General features: G+C 45.1%; 1 protein-coding gene across 1 annotated transcript in view; it reads left to right on the top strand.

Annotated features, from left to right (window-relative positions):
- Nucleotides 1-17,919, top strand: part of LAMA1 (laminin subunit alpha 1) — a 157,936-nt gene that overhangs the window by 74,910 nt on the left and 65,107 nt on the right. The window contains exons 16-22 of the mRNA XM_059409226.1: nt 1,496-1,606; nt 7,425-7,552; nt 9,050-9,136; nt 9,903-10,114; nt 15,899-16,005; nt 16,548-16,728; nt 17,320-17,456. Of these exons, the coding sequence (XP_059265209.1) occupies nt 1,496-1,606; nt 7,425-7,552; nt 9,050-9,136; nt 9,903-10,114; nt 15,899-16,005; nt 16,548-16,728; nt 17,320-17,456 (963 nt within the window). The remainder of the gene's footprint in view (nt 1-1,495; nt 1,607-7,424; nt 7,553-9,049; nt 9,137-9,902; nt 10,115-15,898; nt 16,006-16,547; nt 16,729-17,319; nt 17,457-17,919) is intronic.

The raw sequence follows: 17,919 nt of genomic DNA on the forward strand, positions 1-17,919 counted from the left end.
TGTGGCTTGCGGTGGGTAGATGAAGTAGATGATTAGAAGCCCAGGCCAGCTAGACCAAAAGGGGGCAGCAGTGAGCAGATGCTGCTGGAGAACTCCAGGTCTGCTGGGTTTAGAGGAAAATGTGCTTAGGACACTGGCTCAAGGAAGCGCAGGAAGCTTAACATATAATTTTAAGTGTTTTTGTCGGCAGAAGAACTCATTCTTTCATTAGAAACTGATATAAGGAAATCAGGCAGCCATAGGTAGAGACTGGAATTCTTAAGAGCTCTGTAGCCACCACACAGACCCCTAGGCAGCTCTCCCTCAGTGCCCATCCGTAGACTAGCCCATTGTCCTTGATGGGAGCACGGCTGCGTGGCGGCATTAAGGGAACTTACAAAAGGTCAGTGTGAATGAACACATGTATATGTACTCATATGATGAAAATGCAATTTTAATATTTTTTACAAGAGTGAAAACCAGATTCACATCCCTGTTCCGATGGCTCCATGGGAGTATGTTGACCTCCAAAGTAATTACTCCCCAGTCTGCACTTGAAACACCATTTTATATCTGGGGCAGCCCTGAGAGGCTCTGTGGCCACAGGTCTGGGAGGTGTGACTCTTTCCATTAGCACAGTGGGTATGGGGTCTAATTGTTCCATGTTCCAGATTCCACGTCTATAAAATAGAATAGTTCTCAGGGTCATCCTGAGAAGGATGGGAAGCACTGTCTGGGATGGGGCCCCCTGCTCCTCCCAGTCAGGGGCAGCATTGCTGGATACCCTGGAAAGCACACCTGTAATGTTTGCGGTTTGACACAGACCACCCTCGAGTGCTTTGATGGTAATATGTAGTAACTCTTACCCAAAAGAAAAATCAAGTTGAGCGGAAAATGTCCTCTTGATTGAAACCCTGGTTAAGTGACTGAGTTTTACATGATTATATGAGATTTACATGAGATTTACATGATAATATTATGGCAAGATACCACAAAGGCGGAGAGCCACTAGGTTTTGATGGTAGCCACCACTAGGTTTTAAAGGTAGAAACCTTTACAAAGAAATGAAGAAGGGTGCCTGGATGGCTCAGTCAGTTGGGTATCCTACTTTTGATTTCAGCTCAGGTCATGAGATGGAGCCCCATGTAGGTCTCCACGCTCAGTGGGGAGACTGCTTGGGATTCTTTCCCTCTCTTTCTGCCCCTCCCTCACGTGTGCACTTTCCCTCTCTCAAATAAATAAACCCTAAAAAAAAAAAAAAGAGGACTGGATTATGGTGATGGTGCACCATTCGGTAAGTTTACTAGAAAAATCATTGAACTATATCCTTAAAATGGGTGCATTTTATGGCATGTAAATGACACCTCAATAAAGAAGTGCAGGGGGAAAAAGAAGTATGTTTCTCTACATGTGGAAAATGGAGCAGGTAATACTCCTAGCCTATTGACAAGAAAATGATCTGCATGATGTACAAGGTTGCTTTTGCCCACGTGTGTCACGTGTCCCTCTCTTGCAGTCCTGCCTCCCTGGCTATTACCGCGTGGATGGAATACTCTTCGGAGGAATTTGTCAGCCCTGTGATTGCCATGGCCATGCAGCTGAATGTGATATTCATGGCGTTTGCCTTGTGAGTCTGTTGCTAAAATCTGGAGTGGAGTGCCCCGTCCTACCCACCCCAAAGCCACCCGCTGTGCACAGCGGTTAAAAAAATAATGCTTCCTCCATAGGAGATTATTCTGGCCCTAGTAGACCCCAGAGGATAAATTTACAGACTTAAGATCCATGGTATAATATGTTTCCTGATATTCTCCCCTTGCTCTTTTTTGAAAAAAAAGTTACTTTGGTGAAAATGGAAAAGAGATAGATCATGTTATTGCAGATTTTTTATTAGAACACCATATTCACTTCGTAAGATTAGAAAGCAATATAAAGGTAGAAAATATCTGGTGATTTAAAAGAATCAGGTCTCTAAAATGAAAGTGCTAGAATTTCTTTAACATACTATACAGTATGTCCTCAAAGGAATACTAAGACATAATAACCACACTCATTTGTGCAATATATAACGTTTTACAGTTCGGCTCGGGTACACTCTTCAAACAAGTACTTCTTTCCTGCAACAGGAGTTGAAATGTGGCTTGACAAATACGCAGTTAATCTTGAGAATGAACTTTGGGGTGGATACAAGGCAAGACCTGTTTTTTCACTTCAGTCAGGAATTCTTTTAGGCTCTTTTGCCTGGAAGCCAGGCCACAATCCTGGGTTCTAATGGATTTGCGGCACAGAGACGGAGAGAACGCCTGTTTCCACCAGCTGAGTCCTAGTCACCACACAGGGAAATGTTCAGGTTCTTTCCTGAAGAGATTGAGTCCCAAGGATAGGGAAAATTTATTATGAGACCCGTAGAGAAGATCTCATCACGATGCCATGGATTGCTTGTTCTCTCCAGAACCTAATTTTTCTTGATTCTGTAAGGAAAGCTTTCATTTTGTTCTTTGTTTCATCGTTCTGGAAAGCAAGTGCCTATAGGAGTTATACAAAGTGATGTTTTACACACACACTCGGTCCCCCAGGATCAGTTTCCCAGAGCTTGATGAGGTGGTTGCTTTTTTAAAATGCCTCTACCTTTCCATTTGGGTTTGTGAGGTCAGGCTTCCCGGGACATCGGCCCACACCTCGGGCTGCCCAGCGGGTTGTGGTGGAGGCATCCAAGGCTTTAGGTATAGGTAAGCCAAAAGGGTATTTGCCTGTGCTTCTATTACTGTATCTTTACAAAAATATATATACACATTAAAGTGAAAATGCTAAGTAGCAACTGGCCTTTATATTCTAAATATAATAAATGATAATAATTTTAATGGAATTTTTCATTGAAAATTTGATTTTTAATTTTTAATGGAAAAAGTTTTGGAAATAATGTTAGATTTACAGAAGGCCTACAAAAAATAACACAGCAAGGTCCTGTTCAGCCTTCACCCTGCTTCCCCCGGTACTCACATCTTGCATTACCGGAGTACGCTGATCGAGATTTAAGAAATTCCTGTGGGCACAATCTCATCAACAGAACAGTGGACTTCACTGAGATTTCATCAGCATCCCCACTCATGTCCCCTTTCCAGCCTCAATCCAGAACCGCATTGTACTGGCTGCCTTCATTTTAGGACAGCTTTTCAGGTTTCCCTTGTCTTTCATGACTGGCACTTTTGAGGAATCCTGGATATTCTCTGGAACATCCTCAGCTAGCGCATGTCTGTTTTCTTGTGATTAGCTTGAGGTTGTGCGTTTTAGGCAAGAAAGCATGAAGGTGACATGCCCCTTGGGTGCACATTGTCAGGGATGTTAGCCTGGGACATGCGGGTGAGGGGCTGGCTGCCAGCTTTTTCCACTTTCACATTATTATTTTTGCCTTTTTAAGTCATTCACATTTGAAGGGGCAAAAACAATAAAAATTTAGATTGAAGTTTAAGGAAACCTAAAAACTTGGTAACATCATTTATCTTGGTTTCATCTAACTTTTTTTTTCTTTTTCCTATTCTATTTTAAAAAGAAACCTTTGAATTCTCCCCTTTGGATGACCATTTCCAGCCCTGGGTCTTGCTTGTAGCCATCCAGCTTCCAGGAACCCACTCCTGATTTGTAGGTTATCAGAGAGAAAGTTCCAACTGTTCTTACTTAGTGCCCTGTCCTTTTCTTTTTCAAAGAGTCGTTTCAGGTTTACAGCAAAACTGAGGGGTAAGTGTAAGGGTTTCTCATGTACCTTCTGCTCCCGCACACGTACAGTCTCCCACATTATCAACCGTCCCCACCCCCCAACCGGGGACACACACTGGTACCCATGATGACCCCACACTGACACATCACAGCCCCCCAAAGTCCACGGTTTACATTAGCCCCTTCTCTGAGCTCTTTCTGCTGGTCTTTGGAGGAGAAACCAGTTTCATTTCTTCTGAAAGAGAAAGGCCTAATAGGCAGTTGTGTATCTTGGACCCTCCTGCTTTTTCTTCTTCATTCAAGAGAAGATGTTTCTCCTTCCCGGGGAGATGAGCATTCTCCTTCCTCACATGCCAGCTCCACCAATGGAGCTGGTCACGTAAAGGGACAGTGACCTGAAAAAACCTTGAAACAGATTTGGTAGGTTTGGGTTTTTTGATTTGTTTTGTTTTGTTTTTAGCAGAACCATGTAAATGGCTTTCCCAAAGAGAAAGAAAGCCCTATCCGGCCCTTTGAAAAGCAAAGAAATCCTATCATAGATATTTTGTAAGTGGACATAATTAAATGTTTTTTAATGAAACTAGTTATTTTGCTTATACTTTTAGCTCAACCGTGTAGCCATTTACCAAAGCCAGTGACATTTTGAATTAATTTGGGTTAATAATCAAAATCAAGGTCATACAGGGGTTGGGGAGGAAAAAAAGAGCCTAAGACATTCCTACCAAAATGTCACCTAAGGACCAGCAGCCAGCGCAAAACCCAGGAGTTTTTTAGAAATGTACAACTCAGGCCCTATGTCAGACTTCCTGAATCAGAATCGACCCTGAACCCAGGTGATTTGTAAACAATTCAAATTTAGAAGCCCTGTCAAGGATATCTCTACATGAAACTGGTGAAAGCCTATTTAAAAGGATGTAATACAAATATTTATAGTCCCAAATTAAATTTAACCTATGGGAAAACTTTTGTCAACCTCAGGAATTATAGAAAAGTATGCAGTTTAGGAACTGGAAATATTACTTAAGCCGTTGAATGGAAAAAGGCCAATAAGATCTGTAAAATGAGTGGCTCTCAGAGATGGGGGTAAAGTGAAGTGGCAAGGTAGACCCACAGGTGGGAGGTGGGGCAGGGGTGGGTACAGATGGCTGGAGAAGGCTCTGGGTAGCATAAGCCTGGGCACTGGGGTCATGGGAGGACCTAAGGAGACAGAGTCATGAGTTGACAGGGACTTGGGGAAGAATGTGGAGAATTGGCTCAGCTTTCCCTTGAGCCATGCAGCTGTCCTCATGCTCGGTGTTGCTTCCTGTGTGGCCCGCTGTGCCCATCCTGTTTCTCCTGGTACTTCCTACACACCTGATGTGGCGTCATTCTGCTTTCTAAAGACATGCTTTCAAGAAGGAAAGAAGTCTTTTATATTTTCCCTGTATTTATGGTTTCTGATACTCTTCAATTCTTGGTATAAATCCAGGATTTCACCTGGTTCTGTGTCCCTGACTCGTGAAGAGCTGTTTTTAGCATTTGTTCGGTGCAGATCTGACAGCCAACAAATTCTCTCACATTTTGTTGACCTGAAAAAGGCTTTCTTTCACCTTCGAGTTGGAAGTAGATTTTTGCAGATTTCTTTTTTTTCAGGACTTAAATGTTGTTGTGGCTTCCATTGTTTCAAATGAAAAGTCAGTAGTCGGTCTTATCCATGCAATTCTCTGGGTTCTTTTTTTTTCCTCTGCTTGGTTCTTAGATTTTTCTCCTTACAATTCACATTTGGTTTTTGTGTGTTTGCTTCTTCTCAGATTTGATAGCTATTATCCTGCCTTAAGAAACAAACAAACCCTTATTTGGAAATTGATTTAAGTGTATGCAGAAGTTGTAGGAAGAAAAATAGTACTTAGGGCACCCACCTTTTACCCAGATTCACCTTGTCGCTGACATTTGCCCCATTTGCTGTATTATTCTCATTATCTGTTTGTCTAATCATAATGTTTTTTCTAAACCACTCGAGAATAAGTCATGTACACTGTGCTATTTATCCGTAAATTGTTCAGTGTGTTTGTCCTGAAAATAAGGATTTTCTCTTATATAACCACAGAACATTGTCAACTTCAAAAAATATAACTGTTGTATTCTACTTTTTTCTAATCTACCATCCATTTTTCCATTTGGTCAGTTGACTCCATTGTGTCCTTTGTAGCATTTTTTTTTCCCCGCCGTTACAGGCCCCCATATAGTTCAGGTACTGCATTTTATTGTCATAGCTCCCTAGTCTTCTTTAATCTGAAGTACTTCCACAGTGTTTGTCTTTTATGATAATGGCACCTTGAAGAACACAGTCATTTTTCAAAGAATAAAATGCCCCTTATTAGGGGCTTTTCTCTTGCTTTTCAATGAATTGATTCAGGTTATACCTTTCAGGGCAGAACACCTCATTAGCGATGCTGTGGCCTTCTCAGAGAACCACAGGTGGAAGCCCACAGTGTCCACTGCCCCTCACTGGTGGTGTGAATTCTGATTACACACTCCAGCTATCGGTCAATTACTATACATTTACTGATCTTATCTTTTGCAATTAATAAGCATTGTGAGGGAGACACTCTAAGACTGGACAAGTATCATATTCGTCATCACATTCTCCATTAGGGTTAGCAGTCTCTGATGATTCTTGCCCCATGAACACTTGTATGATATTCTCCATGCTTCTCAGTTGGCACACAGCATTCTACTGTAAGCAAGAATCCTCCTTTCTAATGTTTATTTGCTTACCTACTTGATATCTGTCTGGACTCCTGGATTCCAAATTCTCCCAGATGTGACTGGTGGAAACATACTCAGTAGTTTCTGATTGCACGATGAATATTGTTCATTGTTAAGTTTCTGGATTTCGTTACTTTCCTTGAAAGAAGATCAGAGTTTGTTTTGGCAAGTAGTTAAATTATCACAGGTCAGCTGGATTGTTTCAAGGTTTGTTTTTAAGTTTTGTTAGGGTGGGCCTAATAGAACCTCTACTCTAGGGAAGGTGTAGCCCTACCACAAACAAGTTTTTCTTCTGGGGTCTCTACTGGGTGTTCTGGGCATAGAACAGAGATGCCCTGCACTGGCTGGTTACAATTCTAGTGGCCCTGGGCTTTGTGTGAGTTCTTAATTTTTCAGCATGCTGCATGGAAATCACACTACACACAAGAAGCTTATATTTAGTAGCTATTTGAAGGGGTCTCCCGTGCAGATTTCTGGAGGTCTAATTCTGTGAAACTCCAATTCTCGGGCCAAATCCCTGCAGTTCCAGTCTCCCCAAACTCAGACCTCTGTCTCCTCAACTCAACAGGATGCCACACTCTGCTTGGGTCTCCCCCCTCCACGGCCCACTTATCAAGAGTCTCCAGAAAAAAGACATGAGATCCTGAGGTTTCATCCCATCACCTCCTTTCTTTCACCTCTGTTGCCTAGTGTCTAAAAGAAGTGGTTCAATATGTTTTGTTTCAGTTTTCTAGTTCTTTCCCACAGAAAGACAAGTCTGGTAGCAGTTACTCTGACATGGGCAGAAGGAAAAGCTTCCCACGTATATAGATTATATAATTTAAAATTTTGTATTAATCTAGAAACAGGCAGCCCTCATCATGTCACAGAGTTTGGTGATTTGTTGGAGCATTTTTTTCCCACCCTGACTTTAAGTTATTTTTTGATGAATCAGAGAATTGTTTAAGGAAGCCTGAACTGAGTCTTCTCTTCCTGCGTGTGTTTAGGCATGTGAGCATAACACAACCGGGGACCACTGTGAGCAGTGTGTGCCCGGCTTTTACGGGCTGCCTTCCCGAGGGACTCCGGGGGACTGCCAGCGGTGTGCCTGCCCCCTCACCACAGCCTCCAACAAGTAAGCACCCCCCCAGGGAAGCAGGCCTAGTGTGGCCAGAGAGTCCATTCAGATGTGCATGGATACATTCCGAGCAGGGTTTTGTGTGTGAGAAAAGTGTGCCTCCCAGGTGGTACTTAGTTAAGATTAAAGATGGAGGGGGGAATTCTCTCTTTCTAAAAAGAACAAGTTTGGCATACCAATTTATATAAGAAAGATCATGGGTTGGCAAGAAAACATGCATACTTCGGTTCCTCTTGGTCTAGTGTGGCTTGTTAACTCTTTCAGTGCCCATAGGCTAGGAGGTTTTCTCAAAGATTTTATTTATTTATTTGACAGAGAATGACACAGCGGAGAGAGGGAACACAAATAGGGGGTGTGGGAGAGGGAGATGCAGGCTTCCAGCTGAGCAGAGAGCCCGATGTGGGGTTCGAACTCAGGACCCTGAGATCATGACATGAGCCGAAGGCAGATGCTTAATTTCTGAGCCACCCAGGCACCCTCAACCAATATTTATTGAGTGCCTACCGTACACTGAGTTATCACGGAAGGTACTCAAATATTGGAGGATTCATCCATGGCTGCTGGTCCCATGGGACCACCATGTGGTCCTGACTACCATCCACTCTCAGAGGAGTAGGAATCTGTCCAGAGTGACTCTGAGGAAGCCCCTGATCTGACGCTTGAAGGATGGTCACAGGCAGGAGGAATGGAGCGTGCCAAGTCACGGCCGCATCAAAGAGCAGATCCCATTTGTGAAATCGCAGATGGTCCTAGAGCTCAGGACAGGAGGGGAGTGGGAAGGGTCAGTGATGCACAAGGCCTTGTTCGCCATGCTGGGCCCGGTGTGTCCACAGGCCTGGATCTGAAAGCTTATTTATCTCTCACTGGCTTACCCTTTAGGACTCTTCCTCCCCCAGCCCAGAGAACTCCCCCACGGGGATTTTTATTTGAAACCCCACTGTGTAAAGCAGATACAAAGAGGGCTACTCTGATGAAATCATAGTGGCCCCCATACCTCCCTTCAGAGGCCTCCCTAGACCCCAGGAGTAAAGGTTGAGGGGACCTTAGTAAGCAGTGGGGATCCTTTAGAGAATGTTCCCAGGCTGTCCCTTGTAAGCTTGAGCTCACTCCTGCCTGGCCAGTGTGGGCAGGACTCTGAGGCAGGCTGACCAGTGCCGGGGAACCCACAGACGGGAGCTCCGCTCAGCCGAGAAGAGTGTCAGAGAAGGCCTCCTGGAGGAGAGGGCAGCTGAGTTGGACACAAGGGATAAGGTGATTCCAGGCAGAGAGGAAAAGAAACACCCTCTGGGCTGAGGGACAAGCAAGAGTACGGACGGGGAGTGTCCAGTGCCCAGGAGAGAGGCTCATGAGGTGGGCTGCATGGCTGGGGGCCGGGGTTCTGGAGTGAAGTTCCATTGAACGTTCATAAGGAGTGGTAAAACACAAGGATTTTAAATGTTTAGAAATTCTGTGCCACCCATTGGAAAATTGTGTTCATTTGTCATGTTTTGACAGTTTCAGCCCTACCTGCCACCTTGAGAATGGGGACGAAGTAGTCTGTGACCAGTGTGCCCCGGGATACTCGGGAGCTTGGTGCGAGAGGTACTCTGTCGGCATCACTCAGCTGATTTCCAAAATCATATCAAACTTTTTTTTTAATTAAATATCAGTGATACATGTTTATTTTGATAAATAATAGATAAGTATGATTTTAGATATATAGATATATCTAAGATATCTTAGATATCATAGCTAAGTATGATTTTAGAGTTTTGGTGTGTAATGATTATTTTGCATAATTATAGAGAAGACTGTTTGTTGATTAAAAAGCATGTGTGAAAACTCCCCGGGGGGGATTTTTTAAGAATAGCATTTGGGCTCCTTGAACTCACAGGAGTTCTCATCAGTAACAATAGAAAACAGCGAGGGGCCAGGGTTTACTATTCACACACTGAAATACCCCATTATTCTGGATAGTTCCATAGTAGGGGTGGTTTGATTTAATAGCTGTCTTCTGGCGCCTGAGAGCCCACGCTGTCTTTTCCCATGTGTCAGCCCCAGTGCCCAGCTCTGGCTGAGGTCCCTTGGAGAGCCACGTCACACCCGCGGCGTGCCGGTCCAGTTGGCCCCGGAGCTGAGGGCACATCCACTGGGATTTATGGCTCATTCGGGGTACACTCTCTGTCTTCACAATGAGTGGAGGCAATCTGGATGTCCAGACTGGGTGTTTGTTGCATGGCTTCCCAATCAGTCTTATGGAAAAAGAGTCCGTCTGGTTTACTAACCATTCAGAGCTTCCCTGGATGGCGGGGGTAATGTCTAGAGGAACTACATGCATTTGGATCCCTCTTTCAATACTTATATGCAGATGTGCAGACGGTTACTATGGAAACCCGACAGTCCCTGGGGAATCCTGTGTCCCCTGCAACTGCAGCGGCAATGTGAACCCCTTCGAGGAGGGTCATTGTGACTCTGTCACCGGAGAGTGCCTGAAATGCATTGGGAACACGGATGGCGCCCACTGCGAGAGGTGTGCTGACGGCTTCTATGGGGATGCTGTGACCGCCAAAAATTGTCGCGGTGAGTGTGGGGGCTGTCAAGTCAGAGCCCTTACTCATGGCCATGTGGCGTCTCCATCTACTTACATGCGTTGGAAAGGGCTCAGCATATGGGGTAACTTTATCCTGATTGGTGCTTGTGTTAATACCAGTGTAGACCCAAGACCTCACTCTTCCCCTTCCCGGTGTGCCCTGCCTTAGCTTGATCTGTTTCCTACAGAGCAGGTCAGGGGGGCCTGGAAAATATAGGTGTCCTTCCACTGGGGTGGGGAAGTGGTACTTGATGGGGTGCTGACATGCTCCCCGGCACCGGGGAAGGCAGACTGAGCTTGAAGCCTGCAGTGTTTATGAGGGACAGGATCGGGGTCTCATGAGTCAGGTGGGATTTCAAGATACAGAGTGTGAAATGGGAAGGCTCTATGCTTGGAGTCTCACAGATCTGTTCCTGAACTACTGACTCTCACGTTGCCCCACAGGACTCTGCTTTCTTCCTTTCTGATGTTAGGGATCACTTAGAACCACTCACTGAAGACAGCAGGCTTTCCTGTACCCAAGATGACTAACTTGTAGCCTCAGGGCTGATATAGCCCTTGGATTTTTATGTACAGTTCTTGAAGGTGTGAAAAGAGCAAAAATGGCAATTTTATATTATTTTAATAATTTCCTGCAAATACAAAGTTCTGACGTGCTATTACAACAGGGAGACACAAGAGGGCACTAGTGATACAGAAAAGGTATTTTCCCAGGCATGCCTCCAGAGAGGGAAAAGGCTTTGTCACTATCAGCCCCTCGACTGGGTCTTGGTGGCACAGCCACCTTGATTGGTTATCACAGGAGCATAATTATGATAACTGGTGTTTGTGTAAAGCTTCAAAGTTTACAGAATGCTTTCACTATACTCATGTGGTTCCTTTTCATCTTTATTGCAAACCTTGATGATTCATTTCTCTGTTCATTTCTTGTTTATTAAGCATTTGTTACTTCCCAAACACTGTCCTAAGGATCATCAGAGGAGTTGGAAAAATTATGGCCCAGGTCTATTGGGGAGGCAAAACACGCATGTGGATCTCAGGCTTTGGAGTCTGACTCATGTGGGTTAGAGCTGAGTTTTGGTCTGTGTGACCAGCTGTGTGACATTAGGCCAATGTATTAACCTCTCTGATCCACAATTTCCTCATAAAATGGACATAGTTTTGTGTATATATATATACATATATATATGCTTTACACACACACACACACACACATATATGTGTATATATATTAAGGCCTTTATGAGGATTAATTGGGATAAAAATTTAAAGTTCTGGAAATGAAATAAATGACAGCTATTTTAAGTGCTAACAATAAAAACAGTGTTTTTAAAATTATTTTTCTATATTAATGCTGTCCAATAGAAATGTAAACGACACATATAATTTTAAAATTTCTAGTCACCACATTAATAACATGATACAGATGAAATGTTCTGCAGCAATACATCTTATTTTACCCAATTATAAAAGTAATGTCATTTCGTCACATAATCAGATTTTTCAAGTATTATGAGATATTTGCTTTCCTTTTTAATGTTGAGTCTTCAAAATTCAGTGCATGTTTTATAGCCTATTTCAATTAGGATGTTAACCTTTCATAAGAAACCATTGATCTGTATATCAATTACATAAAATTCATAGTTGCAAAAGAGAATTTACTTACCCAAGTTGTTCACATGTATTTAAAAGTTTTCATCATGACCAAAAAAATCATTCTCCTTTGTATTTGCATCTACATTGACAAAACTGCTTTGGTATTTTGTGTAGAAAGCAGATCTTGGTGATCAACCGAGGTGGGCCCGAGTTGTTGGCCCAGGTCTTAGTCTCAGTGACATCAGAGATCATGTTTGTCGCATCAGCCTCATCTGCAGGGCTCAGGAGACCCGTGCCCGCCGTGTCAGGCCAATAGGACAGGCAGCTCTGCACGGTGATCAGTGACCATCCCTGGCGTCGTGTCAGGCCAATAGGACAGGCAGCTCTGCACGGTGATCCGTGACCATCCCTGACATTTGCACAAAGCTCTGTAAGGGCCCAGAAGAGTGTGGGGCTGCCTCTGGAGTTAGTGCTGCTTGATGTGAGTCTTTCAGGATGAGTCTGAGATGTTTGGGTGGGCTGACAAGTGGTGGGAAAGTGTCATCTAGGCCTGAGGGGCAGAGTCTGGAAAGAGGGTGCTAGAATGTAAAAGGCGGGGTCAGGTCAGGGCAGGAGCCATGGCTGACAGGTATGGACAGCGCTGGCCTGCAGAGGCTGCGCCGTCTGTCCCCGACTCCAGGTCACTGGAATAGGGGCGGGGTCTGGCCAGATCTGTGTTGAGCCCTGGAACCCCTGCAGAGGACAGAGCAGACAAGGGGAGAGACACGGCCAGAAAAGAAACTTGCTGGGAAAGTTAATGAGGGCTTCCACTAGAGCTTTTGTCGTAGGGGTAAAAGGGAAGATACTAGAAACTCTCCAGGCTCCTGGGTGGCTGAGTCAGTTGAGCCTTAGCCTGTTGATTTTAGCTCAGGTCATGATCTGGGTTTGTGGGATCAAGCCCCACGTGGAGCCCTGCATTGAGTCCCATGGCAGGCTCTGTGCTCAGTGGGGAGTCTCTTTGGGATTCTCTCTCTCCCTCCTTTTCCTCTGCTCCTCCCTTTCTCTCTCTAATAGAGAAATCTTATCAAAAAAAAAAAAAAAAAGAAAGAAAGAAAGAAAAGAAAAAAAACTAGGAAATCTCTGTGTTGACTAGAAGGTGGGAGGGCGTGGTGTCGGGACAGGCAGGACTGGGGTCTGGACCCAGGTTGGTGGCCCAGGCAGCGGTGTGGTTACAGACTGACACTGTCCGGATTCTTTCTAGTCTCCACGCCTTTATAAGTTTTATTCTTTTCTCATTTCCTCTTCCCTGTCCCCCAGCTTTGATGAGATGAATTCTTGTTATTTCTGGATATTTCCCTAGAAATCCTCCAGGTCTATAATAGGATCCTCCTTACGGACTTCTTAGAGGCTCCGCATGTGAATCTATTCCTGTATTTTACTAGGTTAACCCCAGTGGAAGGGTCAGTATTCAATATTGCTGACATGGGAATTCCTAGGGGTTTTGCAGGGAGGCATTTATATATTCAGGCGTGCGGGAATCAGAGAAGAAAGAGAGCCTGGGGAGTCGTCAGCTTCGGTGTGGTAGTGGGATTCGTGCGTGTGGAACGGGTTTTCCAGGGCAGCATGGGAGCAACCGAGGGAGGGAGAGGCTGTAGGAACAGCTCAGCTATTCAAGGAAACTTATATGCATTAAGTTAAGCGGTTATAATTTTTATATTGTGGGGTTCTTAGGAGAATTAAGATACATGTGAAGCTCCTAGCAGTCAGTTACAAGCAACTACTTTAAATTAATATTATTTACAGCAAGAAATTTTTTTTTTAAAGATCTTTTAATTAGAGAGCATGAGCTGTTGGGGAGAGGGGCAGAGGGAGAAAGAAACAGACTCTCCACTGAACAGAGACACCCCCTGACCCTGCCATGTGGGGCTTGATCTCAGGATCCTGGGATCATGATCTGAGCTGAAGGCAGATGCTTAACCAACTGAGCCACCTGGGTGCCCCTAGAGCAAACAATTTTTTAGTAATAACTACTATTTACTGTTAGAATTGTTATCATAGAAAGACAACTACAAATAGCTGTGAGACATCATGTCTCTAAGGTGTAGATTTCACATTGAAAAAGAAAGAAGGTTATAGTGCTTTCTGTTTATAATGAAGTTTCAAGGAAATATACTAGAACATGACCCAGGCACAAAGGGCCAGTGCAGGAAGTACAATTCGTTATCGTCAGTATTTTATGGTGATCACAGGGTGAGCATCGACTTTTCCCCAGAGGCAGGGGAAGAAGGAGGGTGAGACACAAGAAGGAGTGAGGAAACCAGAGGTCGTACCTCGCCTCAGTGAGAGCCAGGTTCGAAAAGGAAGGAGTGTCCATGGGCCCCATCTCTCAGGAAGACACAGCAAGTTGAAGACCCAGAATGAGCTGTTTGAATTTGCTCCTGCGAAGTCCGGGAGACTTCTCACGAGGAGCAGTGTTAGCAACCAAGAGGCAGGAGGGGAAGGTTGAATGGGAAGGTGCTGAAGGGAAGAGAGGGCGACAGGGACATGGGACCACGGACCGCTGTGTGTGTGTGTGTGTGTGTGTGTGTGCACATGTACGCACGTGAATAAATGTGTGTCTACCATTTTCTGCAGGAGACAACTGAGAATGGTTGGATGCTAAGGAGTGTTTGAAAATACAGGTTTTATTATTTAGGTATGGCAAGGCCAGCAGAGGCCAGGAGGAGGGGACACACCAAGGCCCTGGGGGCAGGGTGGGGGGGTTGGTATTCGGGAAGCACCCAGGTTGGCCAGGAGGGGAAATGTGAGCTAGAGCCTTTGTTGTGGTTTCCTCAGGAAGGAACGGGCAAGGCAGGGTAAGCACGGTTAGGATTGGCTACTTGGAATCATTTCAGCAGGCTCCGGGGCAGAGGAGCTGTCCCTCATTGTCTGATGCGGGGCTTGGGGTGAGAGGTCAGGGGGATAGAGGAAGTGAAGCCCAAGTGAAGGAGAGGGCTCCTACGAAGGTGTTTGTGGGTGTGGGTTCTCGATGGGGTTGTTTGCCTATGAAAGGTGTCTGGCAGGCAAGCTGTTTACTTGCTCTAGAAATTGACTGGCCTTGGCTAGGGCAGTCTGTCCAGGGTCAGCAACGCACCCCCCTCCCACAGGAGCCGTGTTTAATGCAAAAGTGAGTTGAGTGTTCAAGGGTAAGCTAGAAGAATGGGCAGTGGTGAGTGGCTCTTGCCACTTGCCCTTGCCCAGCCTGGGGGGGGGATTCCTAGACGATCCACCTACACCAGGGAACACCTCCGCAGGTGTCTTGGACACAGTCCCTGACGGAGGCAGAATTCCACTGCCTTTCTTCTGAAACTCAGCCTTCCAGCATCGACCACGATCCCCCGCCGATCACTGCGGGACAAAGTATGCTCGGCTTGAGAGAATTTGTGGAGTTTTCCTTTTCTTTTCTTATATCATTATAACATCTGAGAGAGTGTACATTTCTGGAGTCCAAGTGTTCAAAGACCATGCACATTTCGGGGGTATTTGGTCAAGAGCTTACTAGATATTTTCAATGAAGAACATATTGACAGCTGTGCTATAAATATCAATTAAACATTTCAGGAGCCATTAAGTTGTACCACTTTGCAAAGGTGGGGGGCTTCGTAGTTTTGAACATCAGCCTTATAACCGTAGGTAAAACTGAAATGTTTGGCTTGAAGGTGAGTATATTGGGGCTACAGGTGACTCGCGACTTAGAACAGGGAAATGTTTTACATTAAACTATGAAATGTAATATTAGCTATTTAGATTGTTATAACTGAGCTTTAAAATATTAAATATTAAATACATGATCGGAATAAGACGAGAGGGCTAAATTGATTTTAAAATCTCCATTGTATGTTTTTTTATGAAGATTCATTGATAAACCTTGGTGGCTCATTTTTACAATTTCAAGGAATTCATGCAATTGGTTAAGATCATTTGCTAATTGTTATCTTAAGAGCCTCACTGGTTTTTCTGTGAAATGGCTCCTTCCACCAACCCTGGGTTGGCTTACTCTTTGGAAAAACACTAAATTAACAGTTCTTGCAGAGTAACCTTTTCTTTTAGTTTTAGGATTTGAAACATGAATATTTAATGTTTTTCTTTCGGGGATCAAGGGATCTTACCACAACCACACCCAGAAATGGGCACAAATATGTCTCTTGTGTGTGTGTTAGCCTGCGAATGCCACAGGAAAGGCTCCCTTTCTGATGTCTGCCATCTGGAGACTGGACTCTGTGACTGCAAACCACATGTGACTGGACGGCAGTGTGACCAGTGCCTGGTAAGGAGCCTACTGGCCATTACAGACATTCACGTGTTTGTCGGTGATTTCTTTTCTTTTTTTTTTTTTAAAGATTTTATTTATTTATTTGACAGAGGAGAGAGAGAGAGAGAGACATCACAAGTAGGCAGAGAGGCAGGCAAGGGTAGGAGGGAAGCAGACACCCTGCTGAGCAGAGAGCCCGATGTGGGGCTTGATTCCAAGACCCTGAGATCATGACCTGAGCCAAAGGCAGAGGCATAGCCCACTGAGCTGCCCAGGCGCCCCGTCAGCGATTTCTATAATTGATACCTTGACTTTGGTTCAAGTGGAATGCCCTTCAGGACTGCCAGAAAGAGCTACTGCCCTAAGCACGGCTGGTGATTGCCGGGTGTCCTGACTTACAGAGTCTGTATTCGGTTTACAAAGGACTAGAGTGATGTCATGACCACTCTTGGATTCTGTGAAACATTGACGTTTGATTGGGGAAACATGCTCGTAAGGATTCGTGGCTAACTAAAGTGTACTTTGGCTTCCACGCTCCTGCCCCCACTGTGCAACAGCCTGGCTATTACGGGTTGGACACGGGGCTCGGGTGCCTGCCTTGTGACTGCAACATGTCAGGCTCTGTGTCAGACAACTGCTCCGAGGATGGCCGGTGTCGCTGCGTCCCAGGCGTAGCTGGGGAGAAGTGCGACAGGTGTGCCCACGGATTCTACGCCTACCAGGATGGCGGCTGTACACGTGAGCTCTGGAATTCATTATCTGAGGCTTGATTGTGATTTCCAGACTTTTCTTTGAGCTCTCCTTTGACTTCCAGTTCTCTTAAGCCCCTTTACTTTTTCTCTTTTAACCTGGAGGATTTCCTATGGTTTTTTTTTTTTTTTTTCTGTTTCCTGATCCCATGCTTAATTCGTCTGTCATCTCTGATCAGGCTTTACGAATTATGGGGACTTAGATTAATTACTTCAGTTAGCTCTGGTTACCTTATCTGTAGAAGAGAGAAGCTAATTATAATTTCCACCCAGAAGTTACTTTTCATGTGGGACATAAAGTCCTTACCACGGCATTTGGCACACAATCAATGCTCCGTAGTGCCTGTTTTACACCTGCTTCTGTTTCTCTGTCCCAATTACCCCTTTTGCAACCACATCTCTCCACAAGAAGGAAGAGCCCCCTCCCGAGAGACAGGGATAGGTGACCTTGGGAATCACGAGGTCTCTATTAGGAACTAGAAGAACAATTTAGATAGTGAATCCAAGGGAGCGAACCTGCGGCATCTGCTCTAACCCCGTCGATTGCACAGGGGTCCTGATGCGTGTGTCTCTGTTGTAGCCTGTGACTGCGCTCACACACAGCACACTTGTCACCCTGAATCGGGGGAGTGTATCTGCCCTCCTCATACTCGGGGCACCACCTGTGATGAATGTGAGGACGGATACTGGGGCCACGACCTCGAGCTCGGATGCCAGGTATGCACCACCCGTCGCTGGAAAGTACTTCACCAGGGCAAGGTTCACTCCTTCTCTTTCATCTGTGCCCTTGACCTACTGAACAGTTCTGTGGTTTCTGTTTAAAACTTAGTATGGGTCCAGGCAGCCAGGTGCCAGAAGCAGCCGCCTTAAAGCACATTATTCTATTTTCTCCAAGAACCCCACTGTGGAACTGATGGTTTAGAAACTTTATTTTAGTGCCCTTGACACAGACGCTGCCGTGGACATGATCTTCCAGGAGAAGGGCAGAAGTCATTTTCCTGGGGGGTTGAATCCAATCTGCAGCGGTTCTATTTTCAGGGTACCTTTCCTCAGTTGAACTTGGGTATAGTTTGTCTTTTGGAAACAGACTTGACTTGGATATGTAGGATGCTGCTGCTGGGTTGGGTGTGAGGTCACAGGGTCAGCCCTGTGTGCGTGTGCCCCAGGCTGGCAGCTGCTG

The sequence above is a fragment of the Mustela nigripes genome, chromosome 8 (assembly GCF_022355385.1).
Source record: "Mustela nigripes isolate SB6536 chromosome 8, MUSNIG.SB6536, whole genome shotgun sequence".
NCBI classification, from domain to species: domain Eukaryota; kingdom Metazoa; phylum Chordata; class Mammalia; order Carnivora; family Mustelidae; genus Mustela; species Mustela nigripes.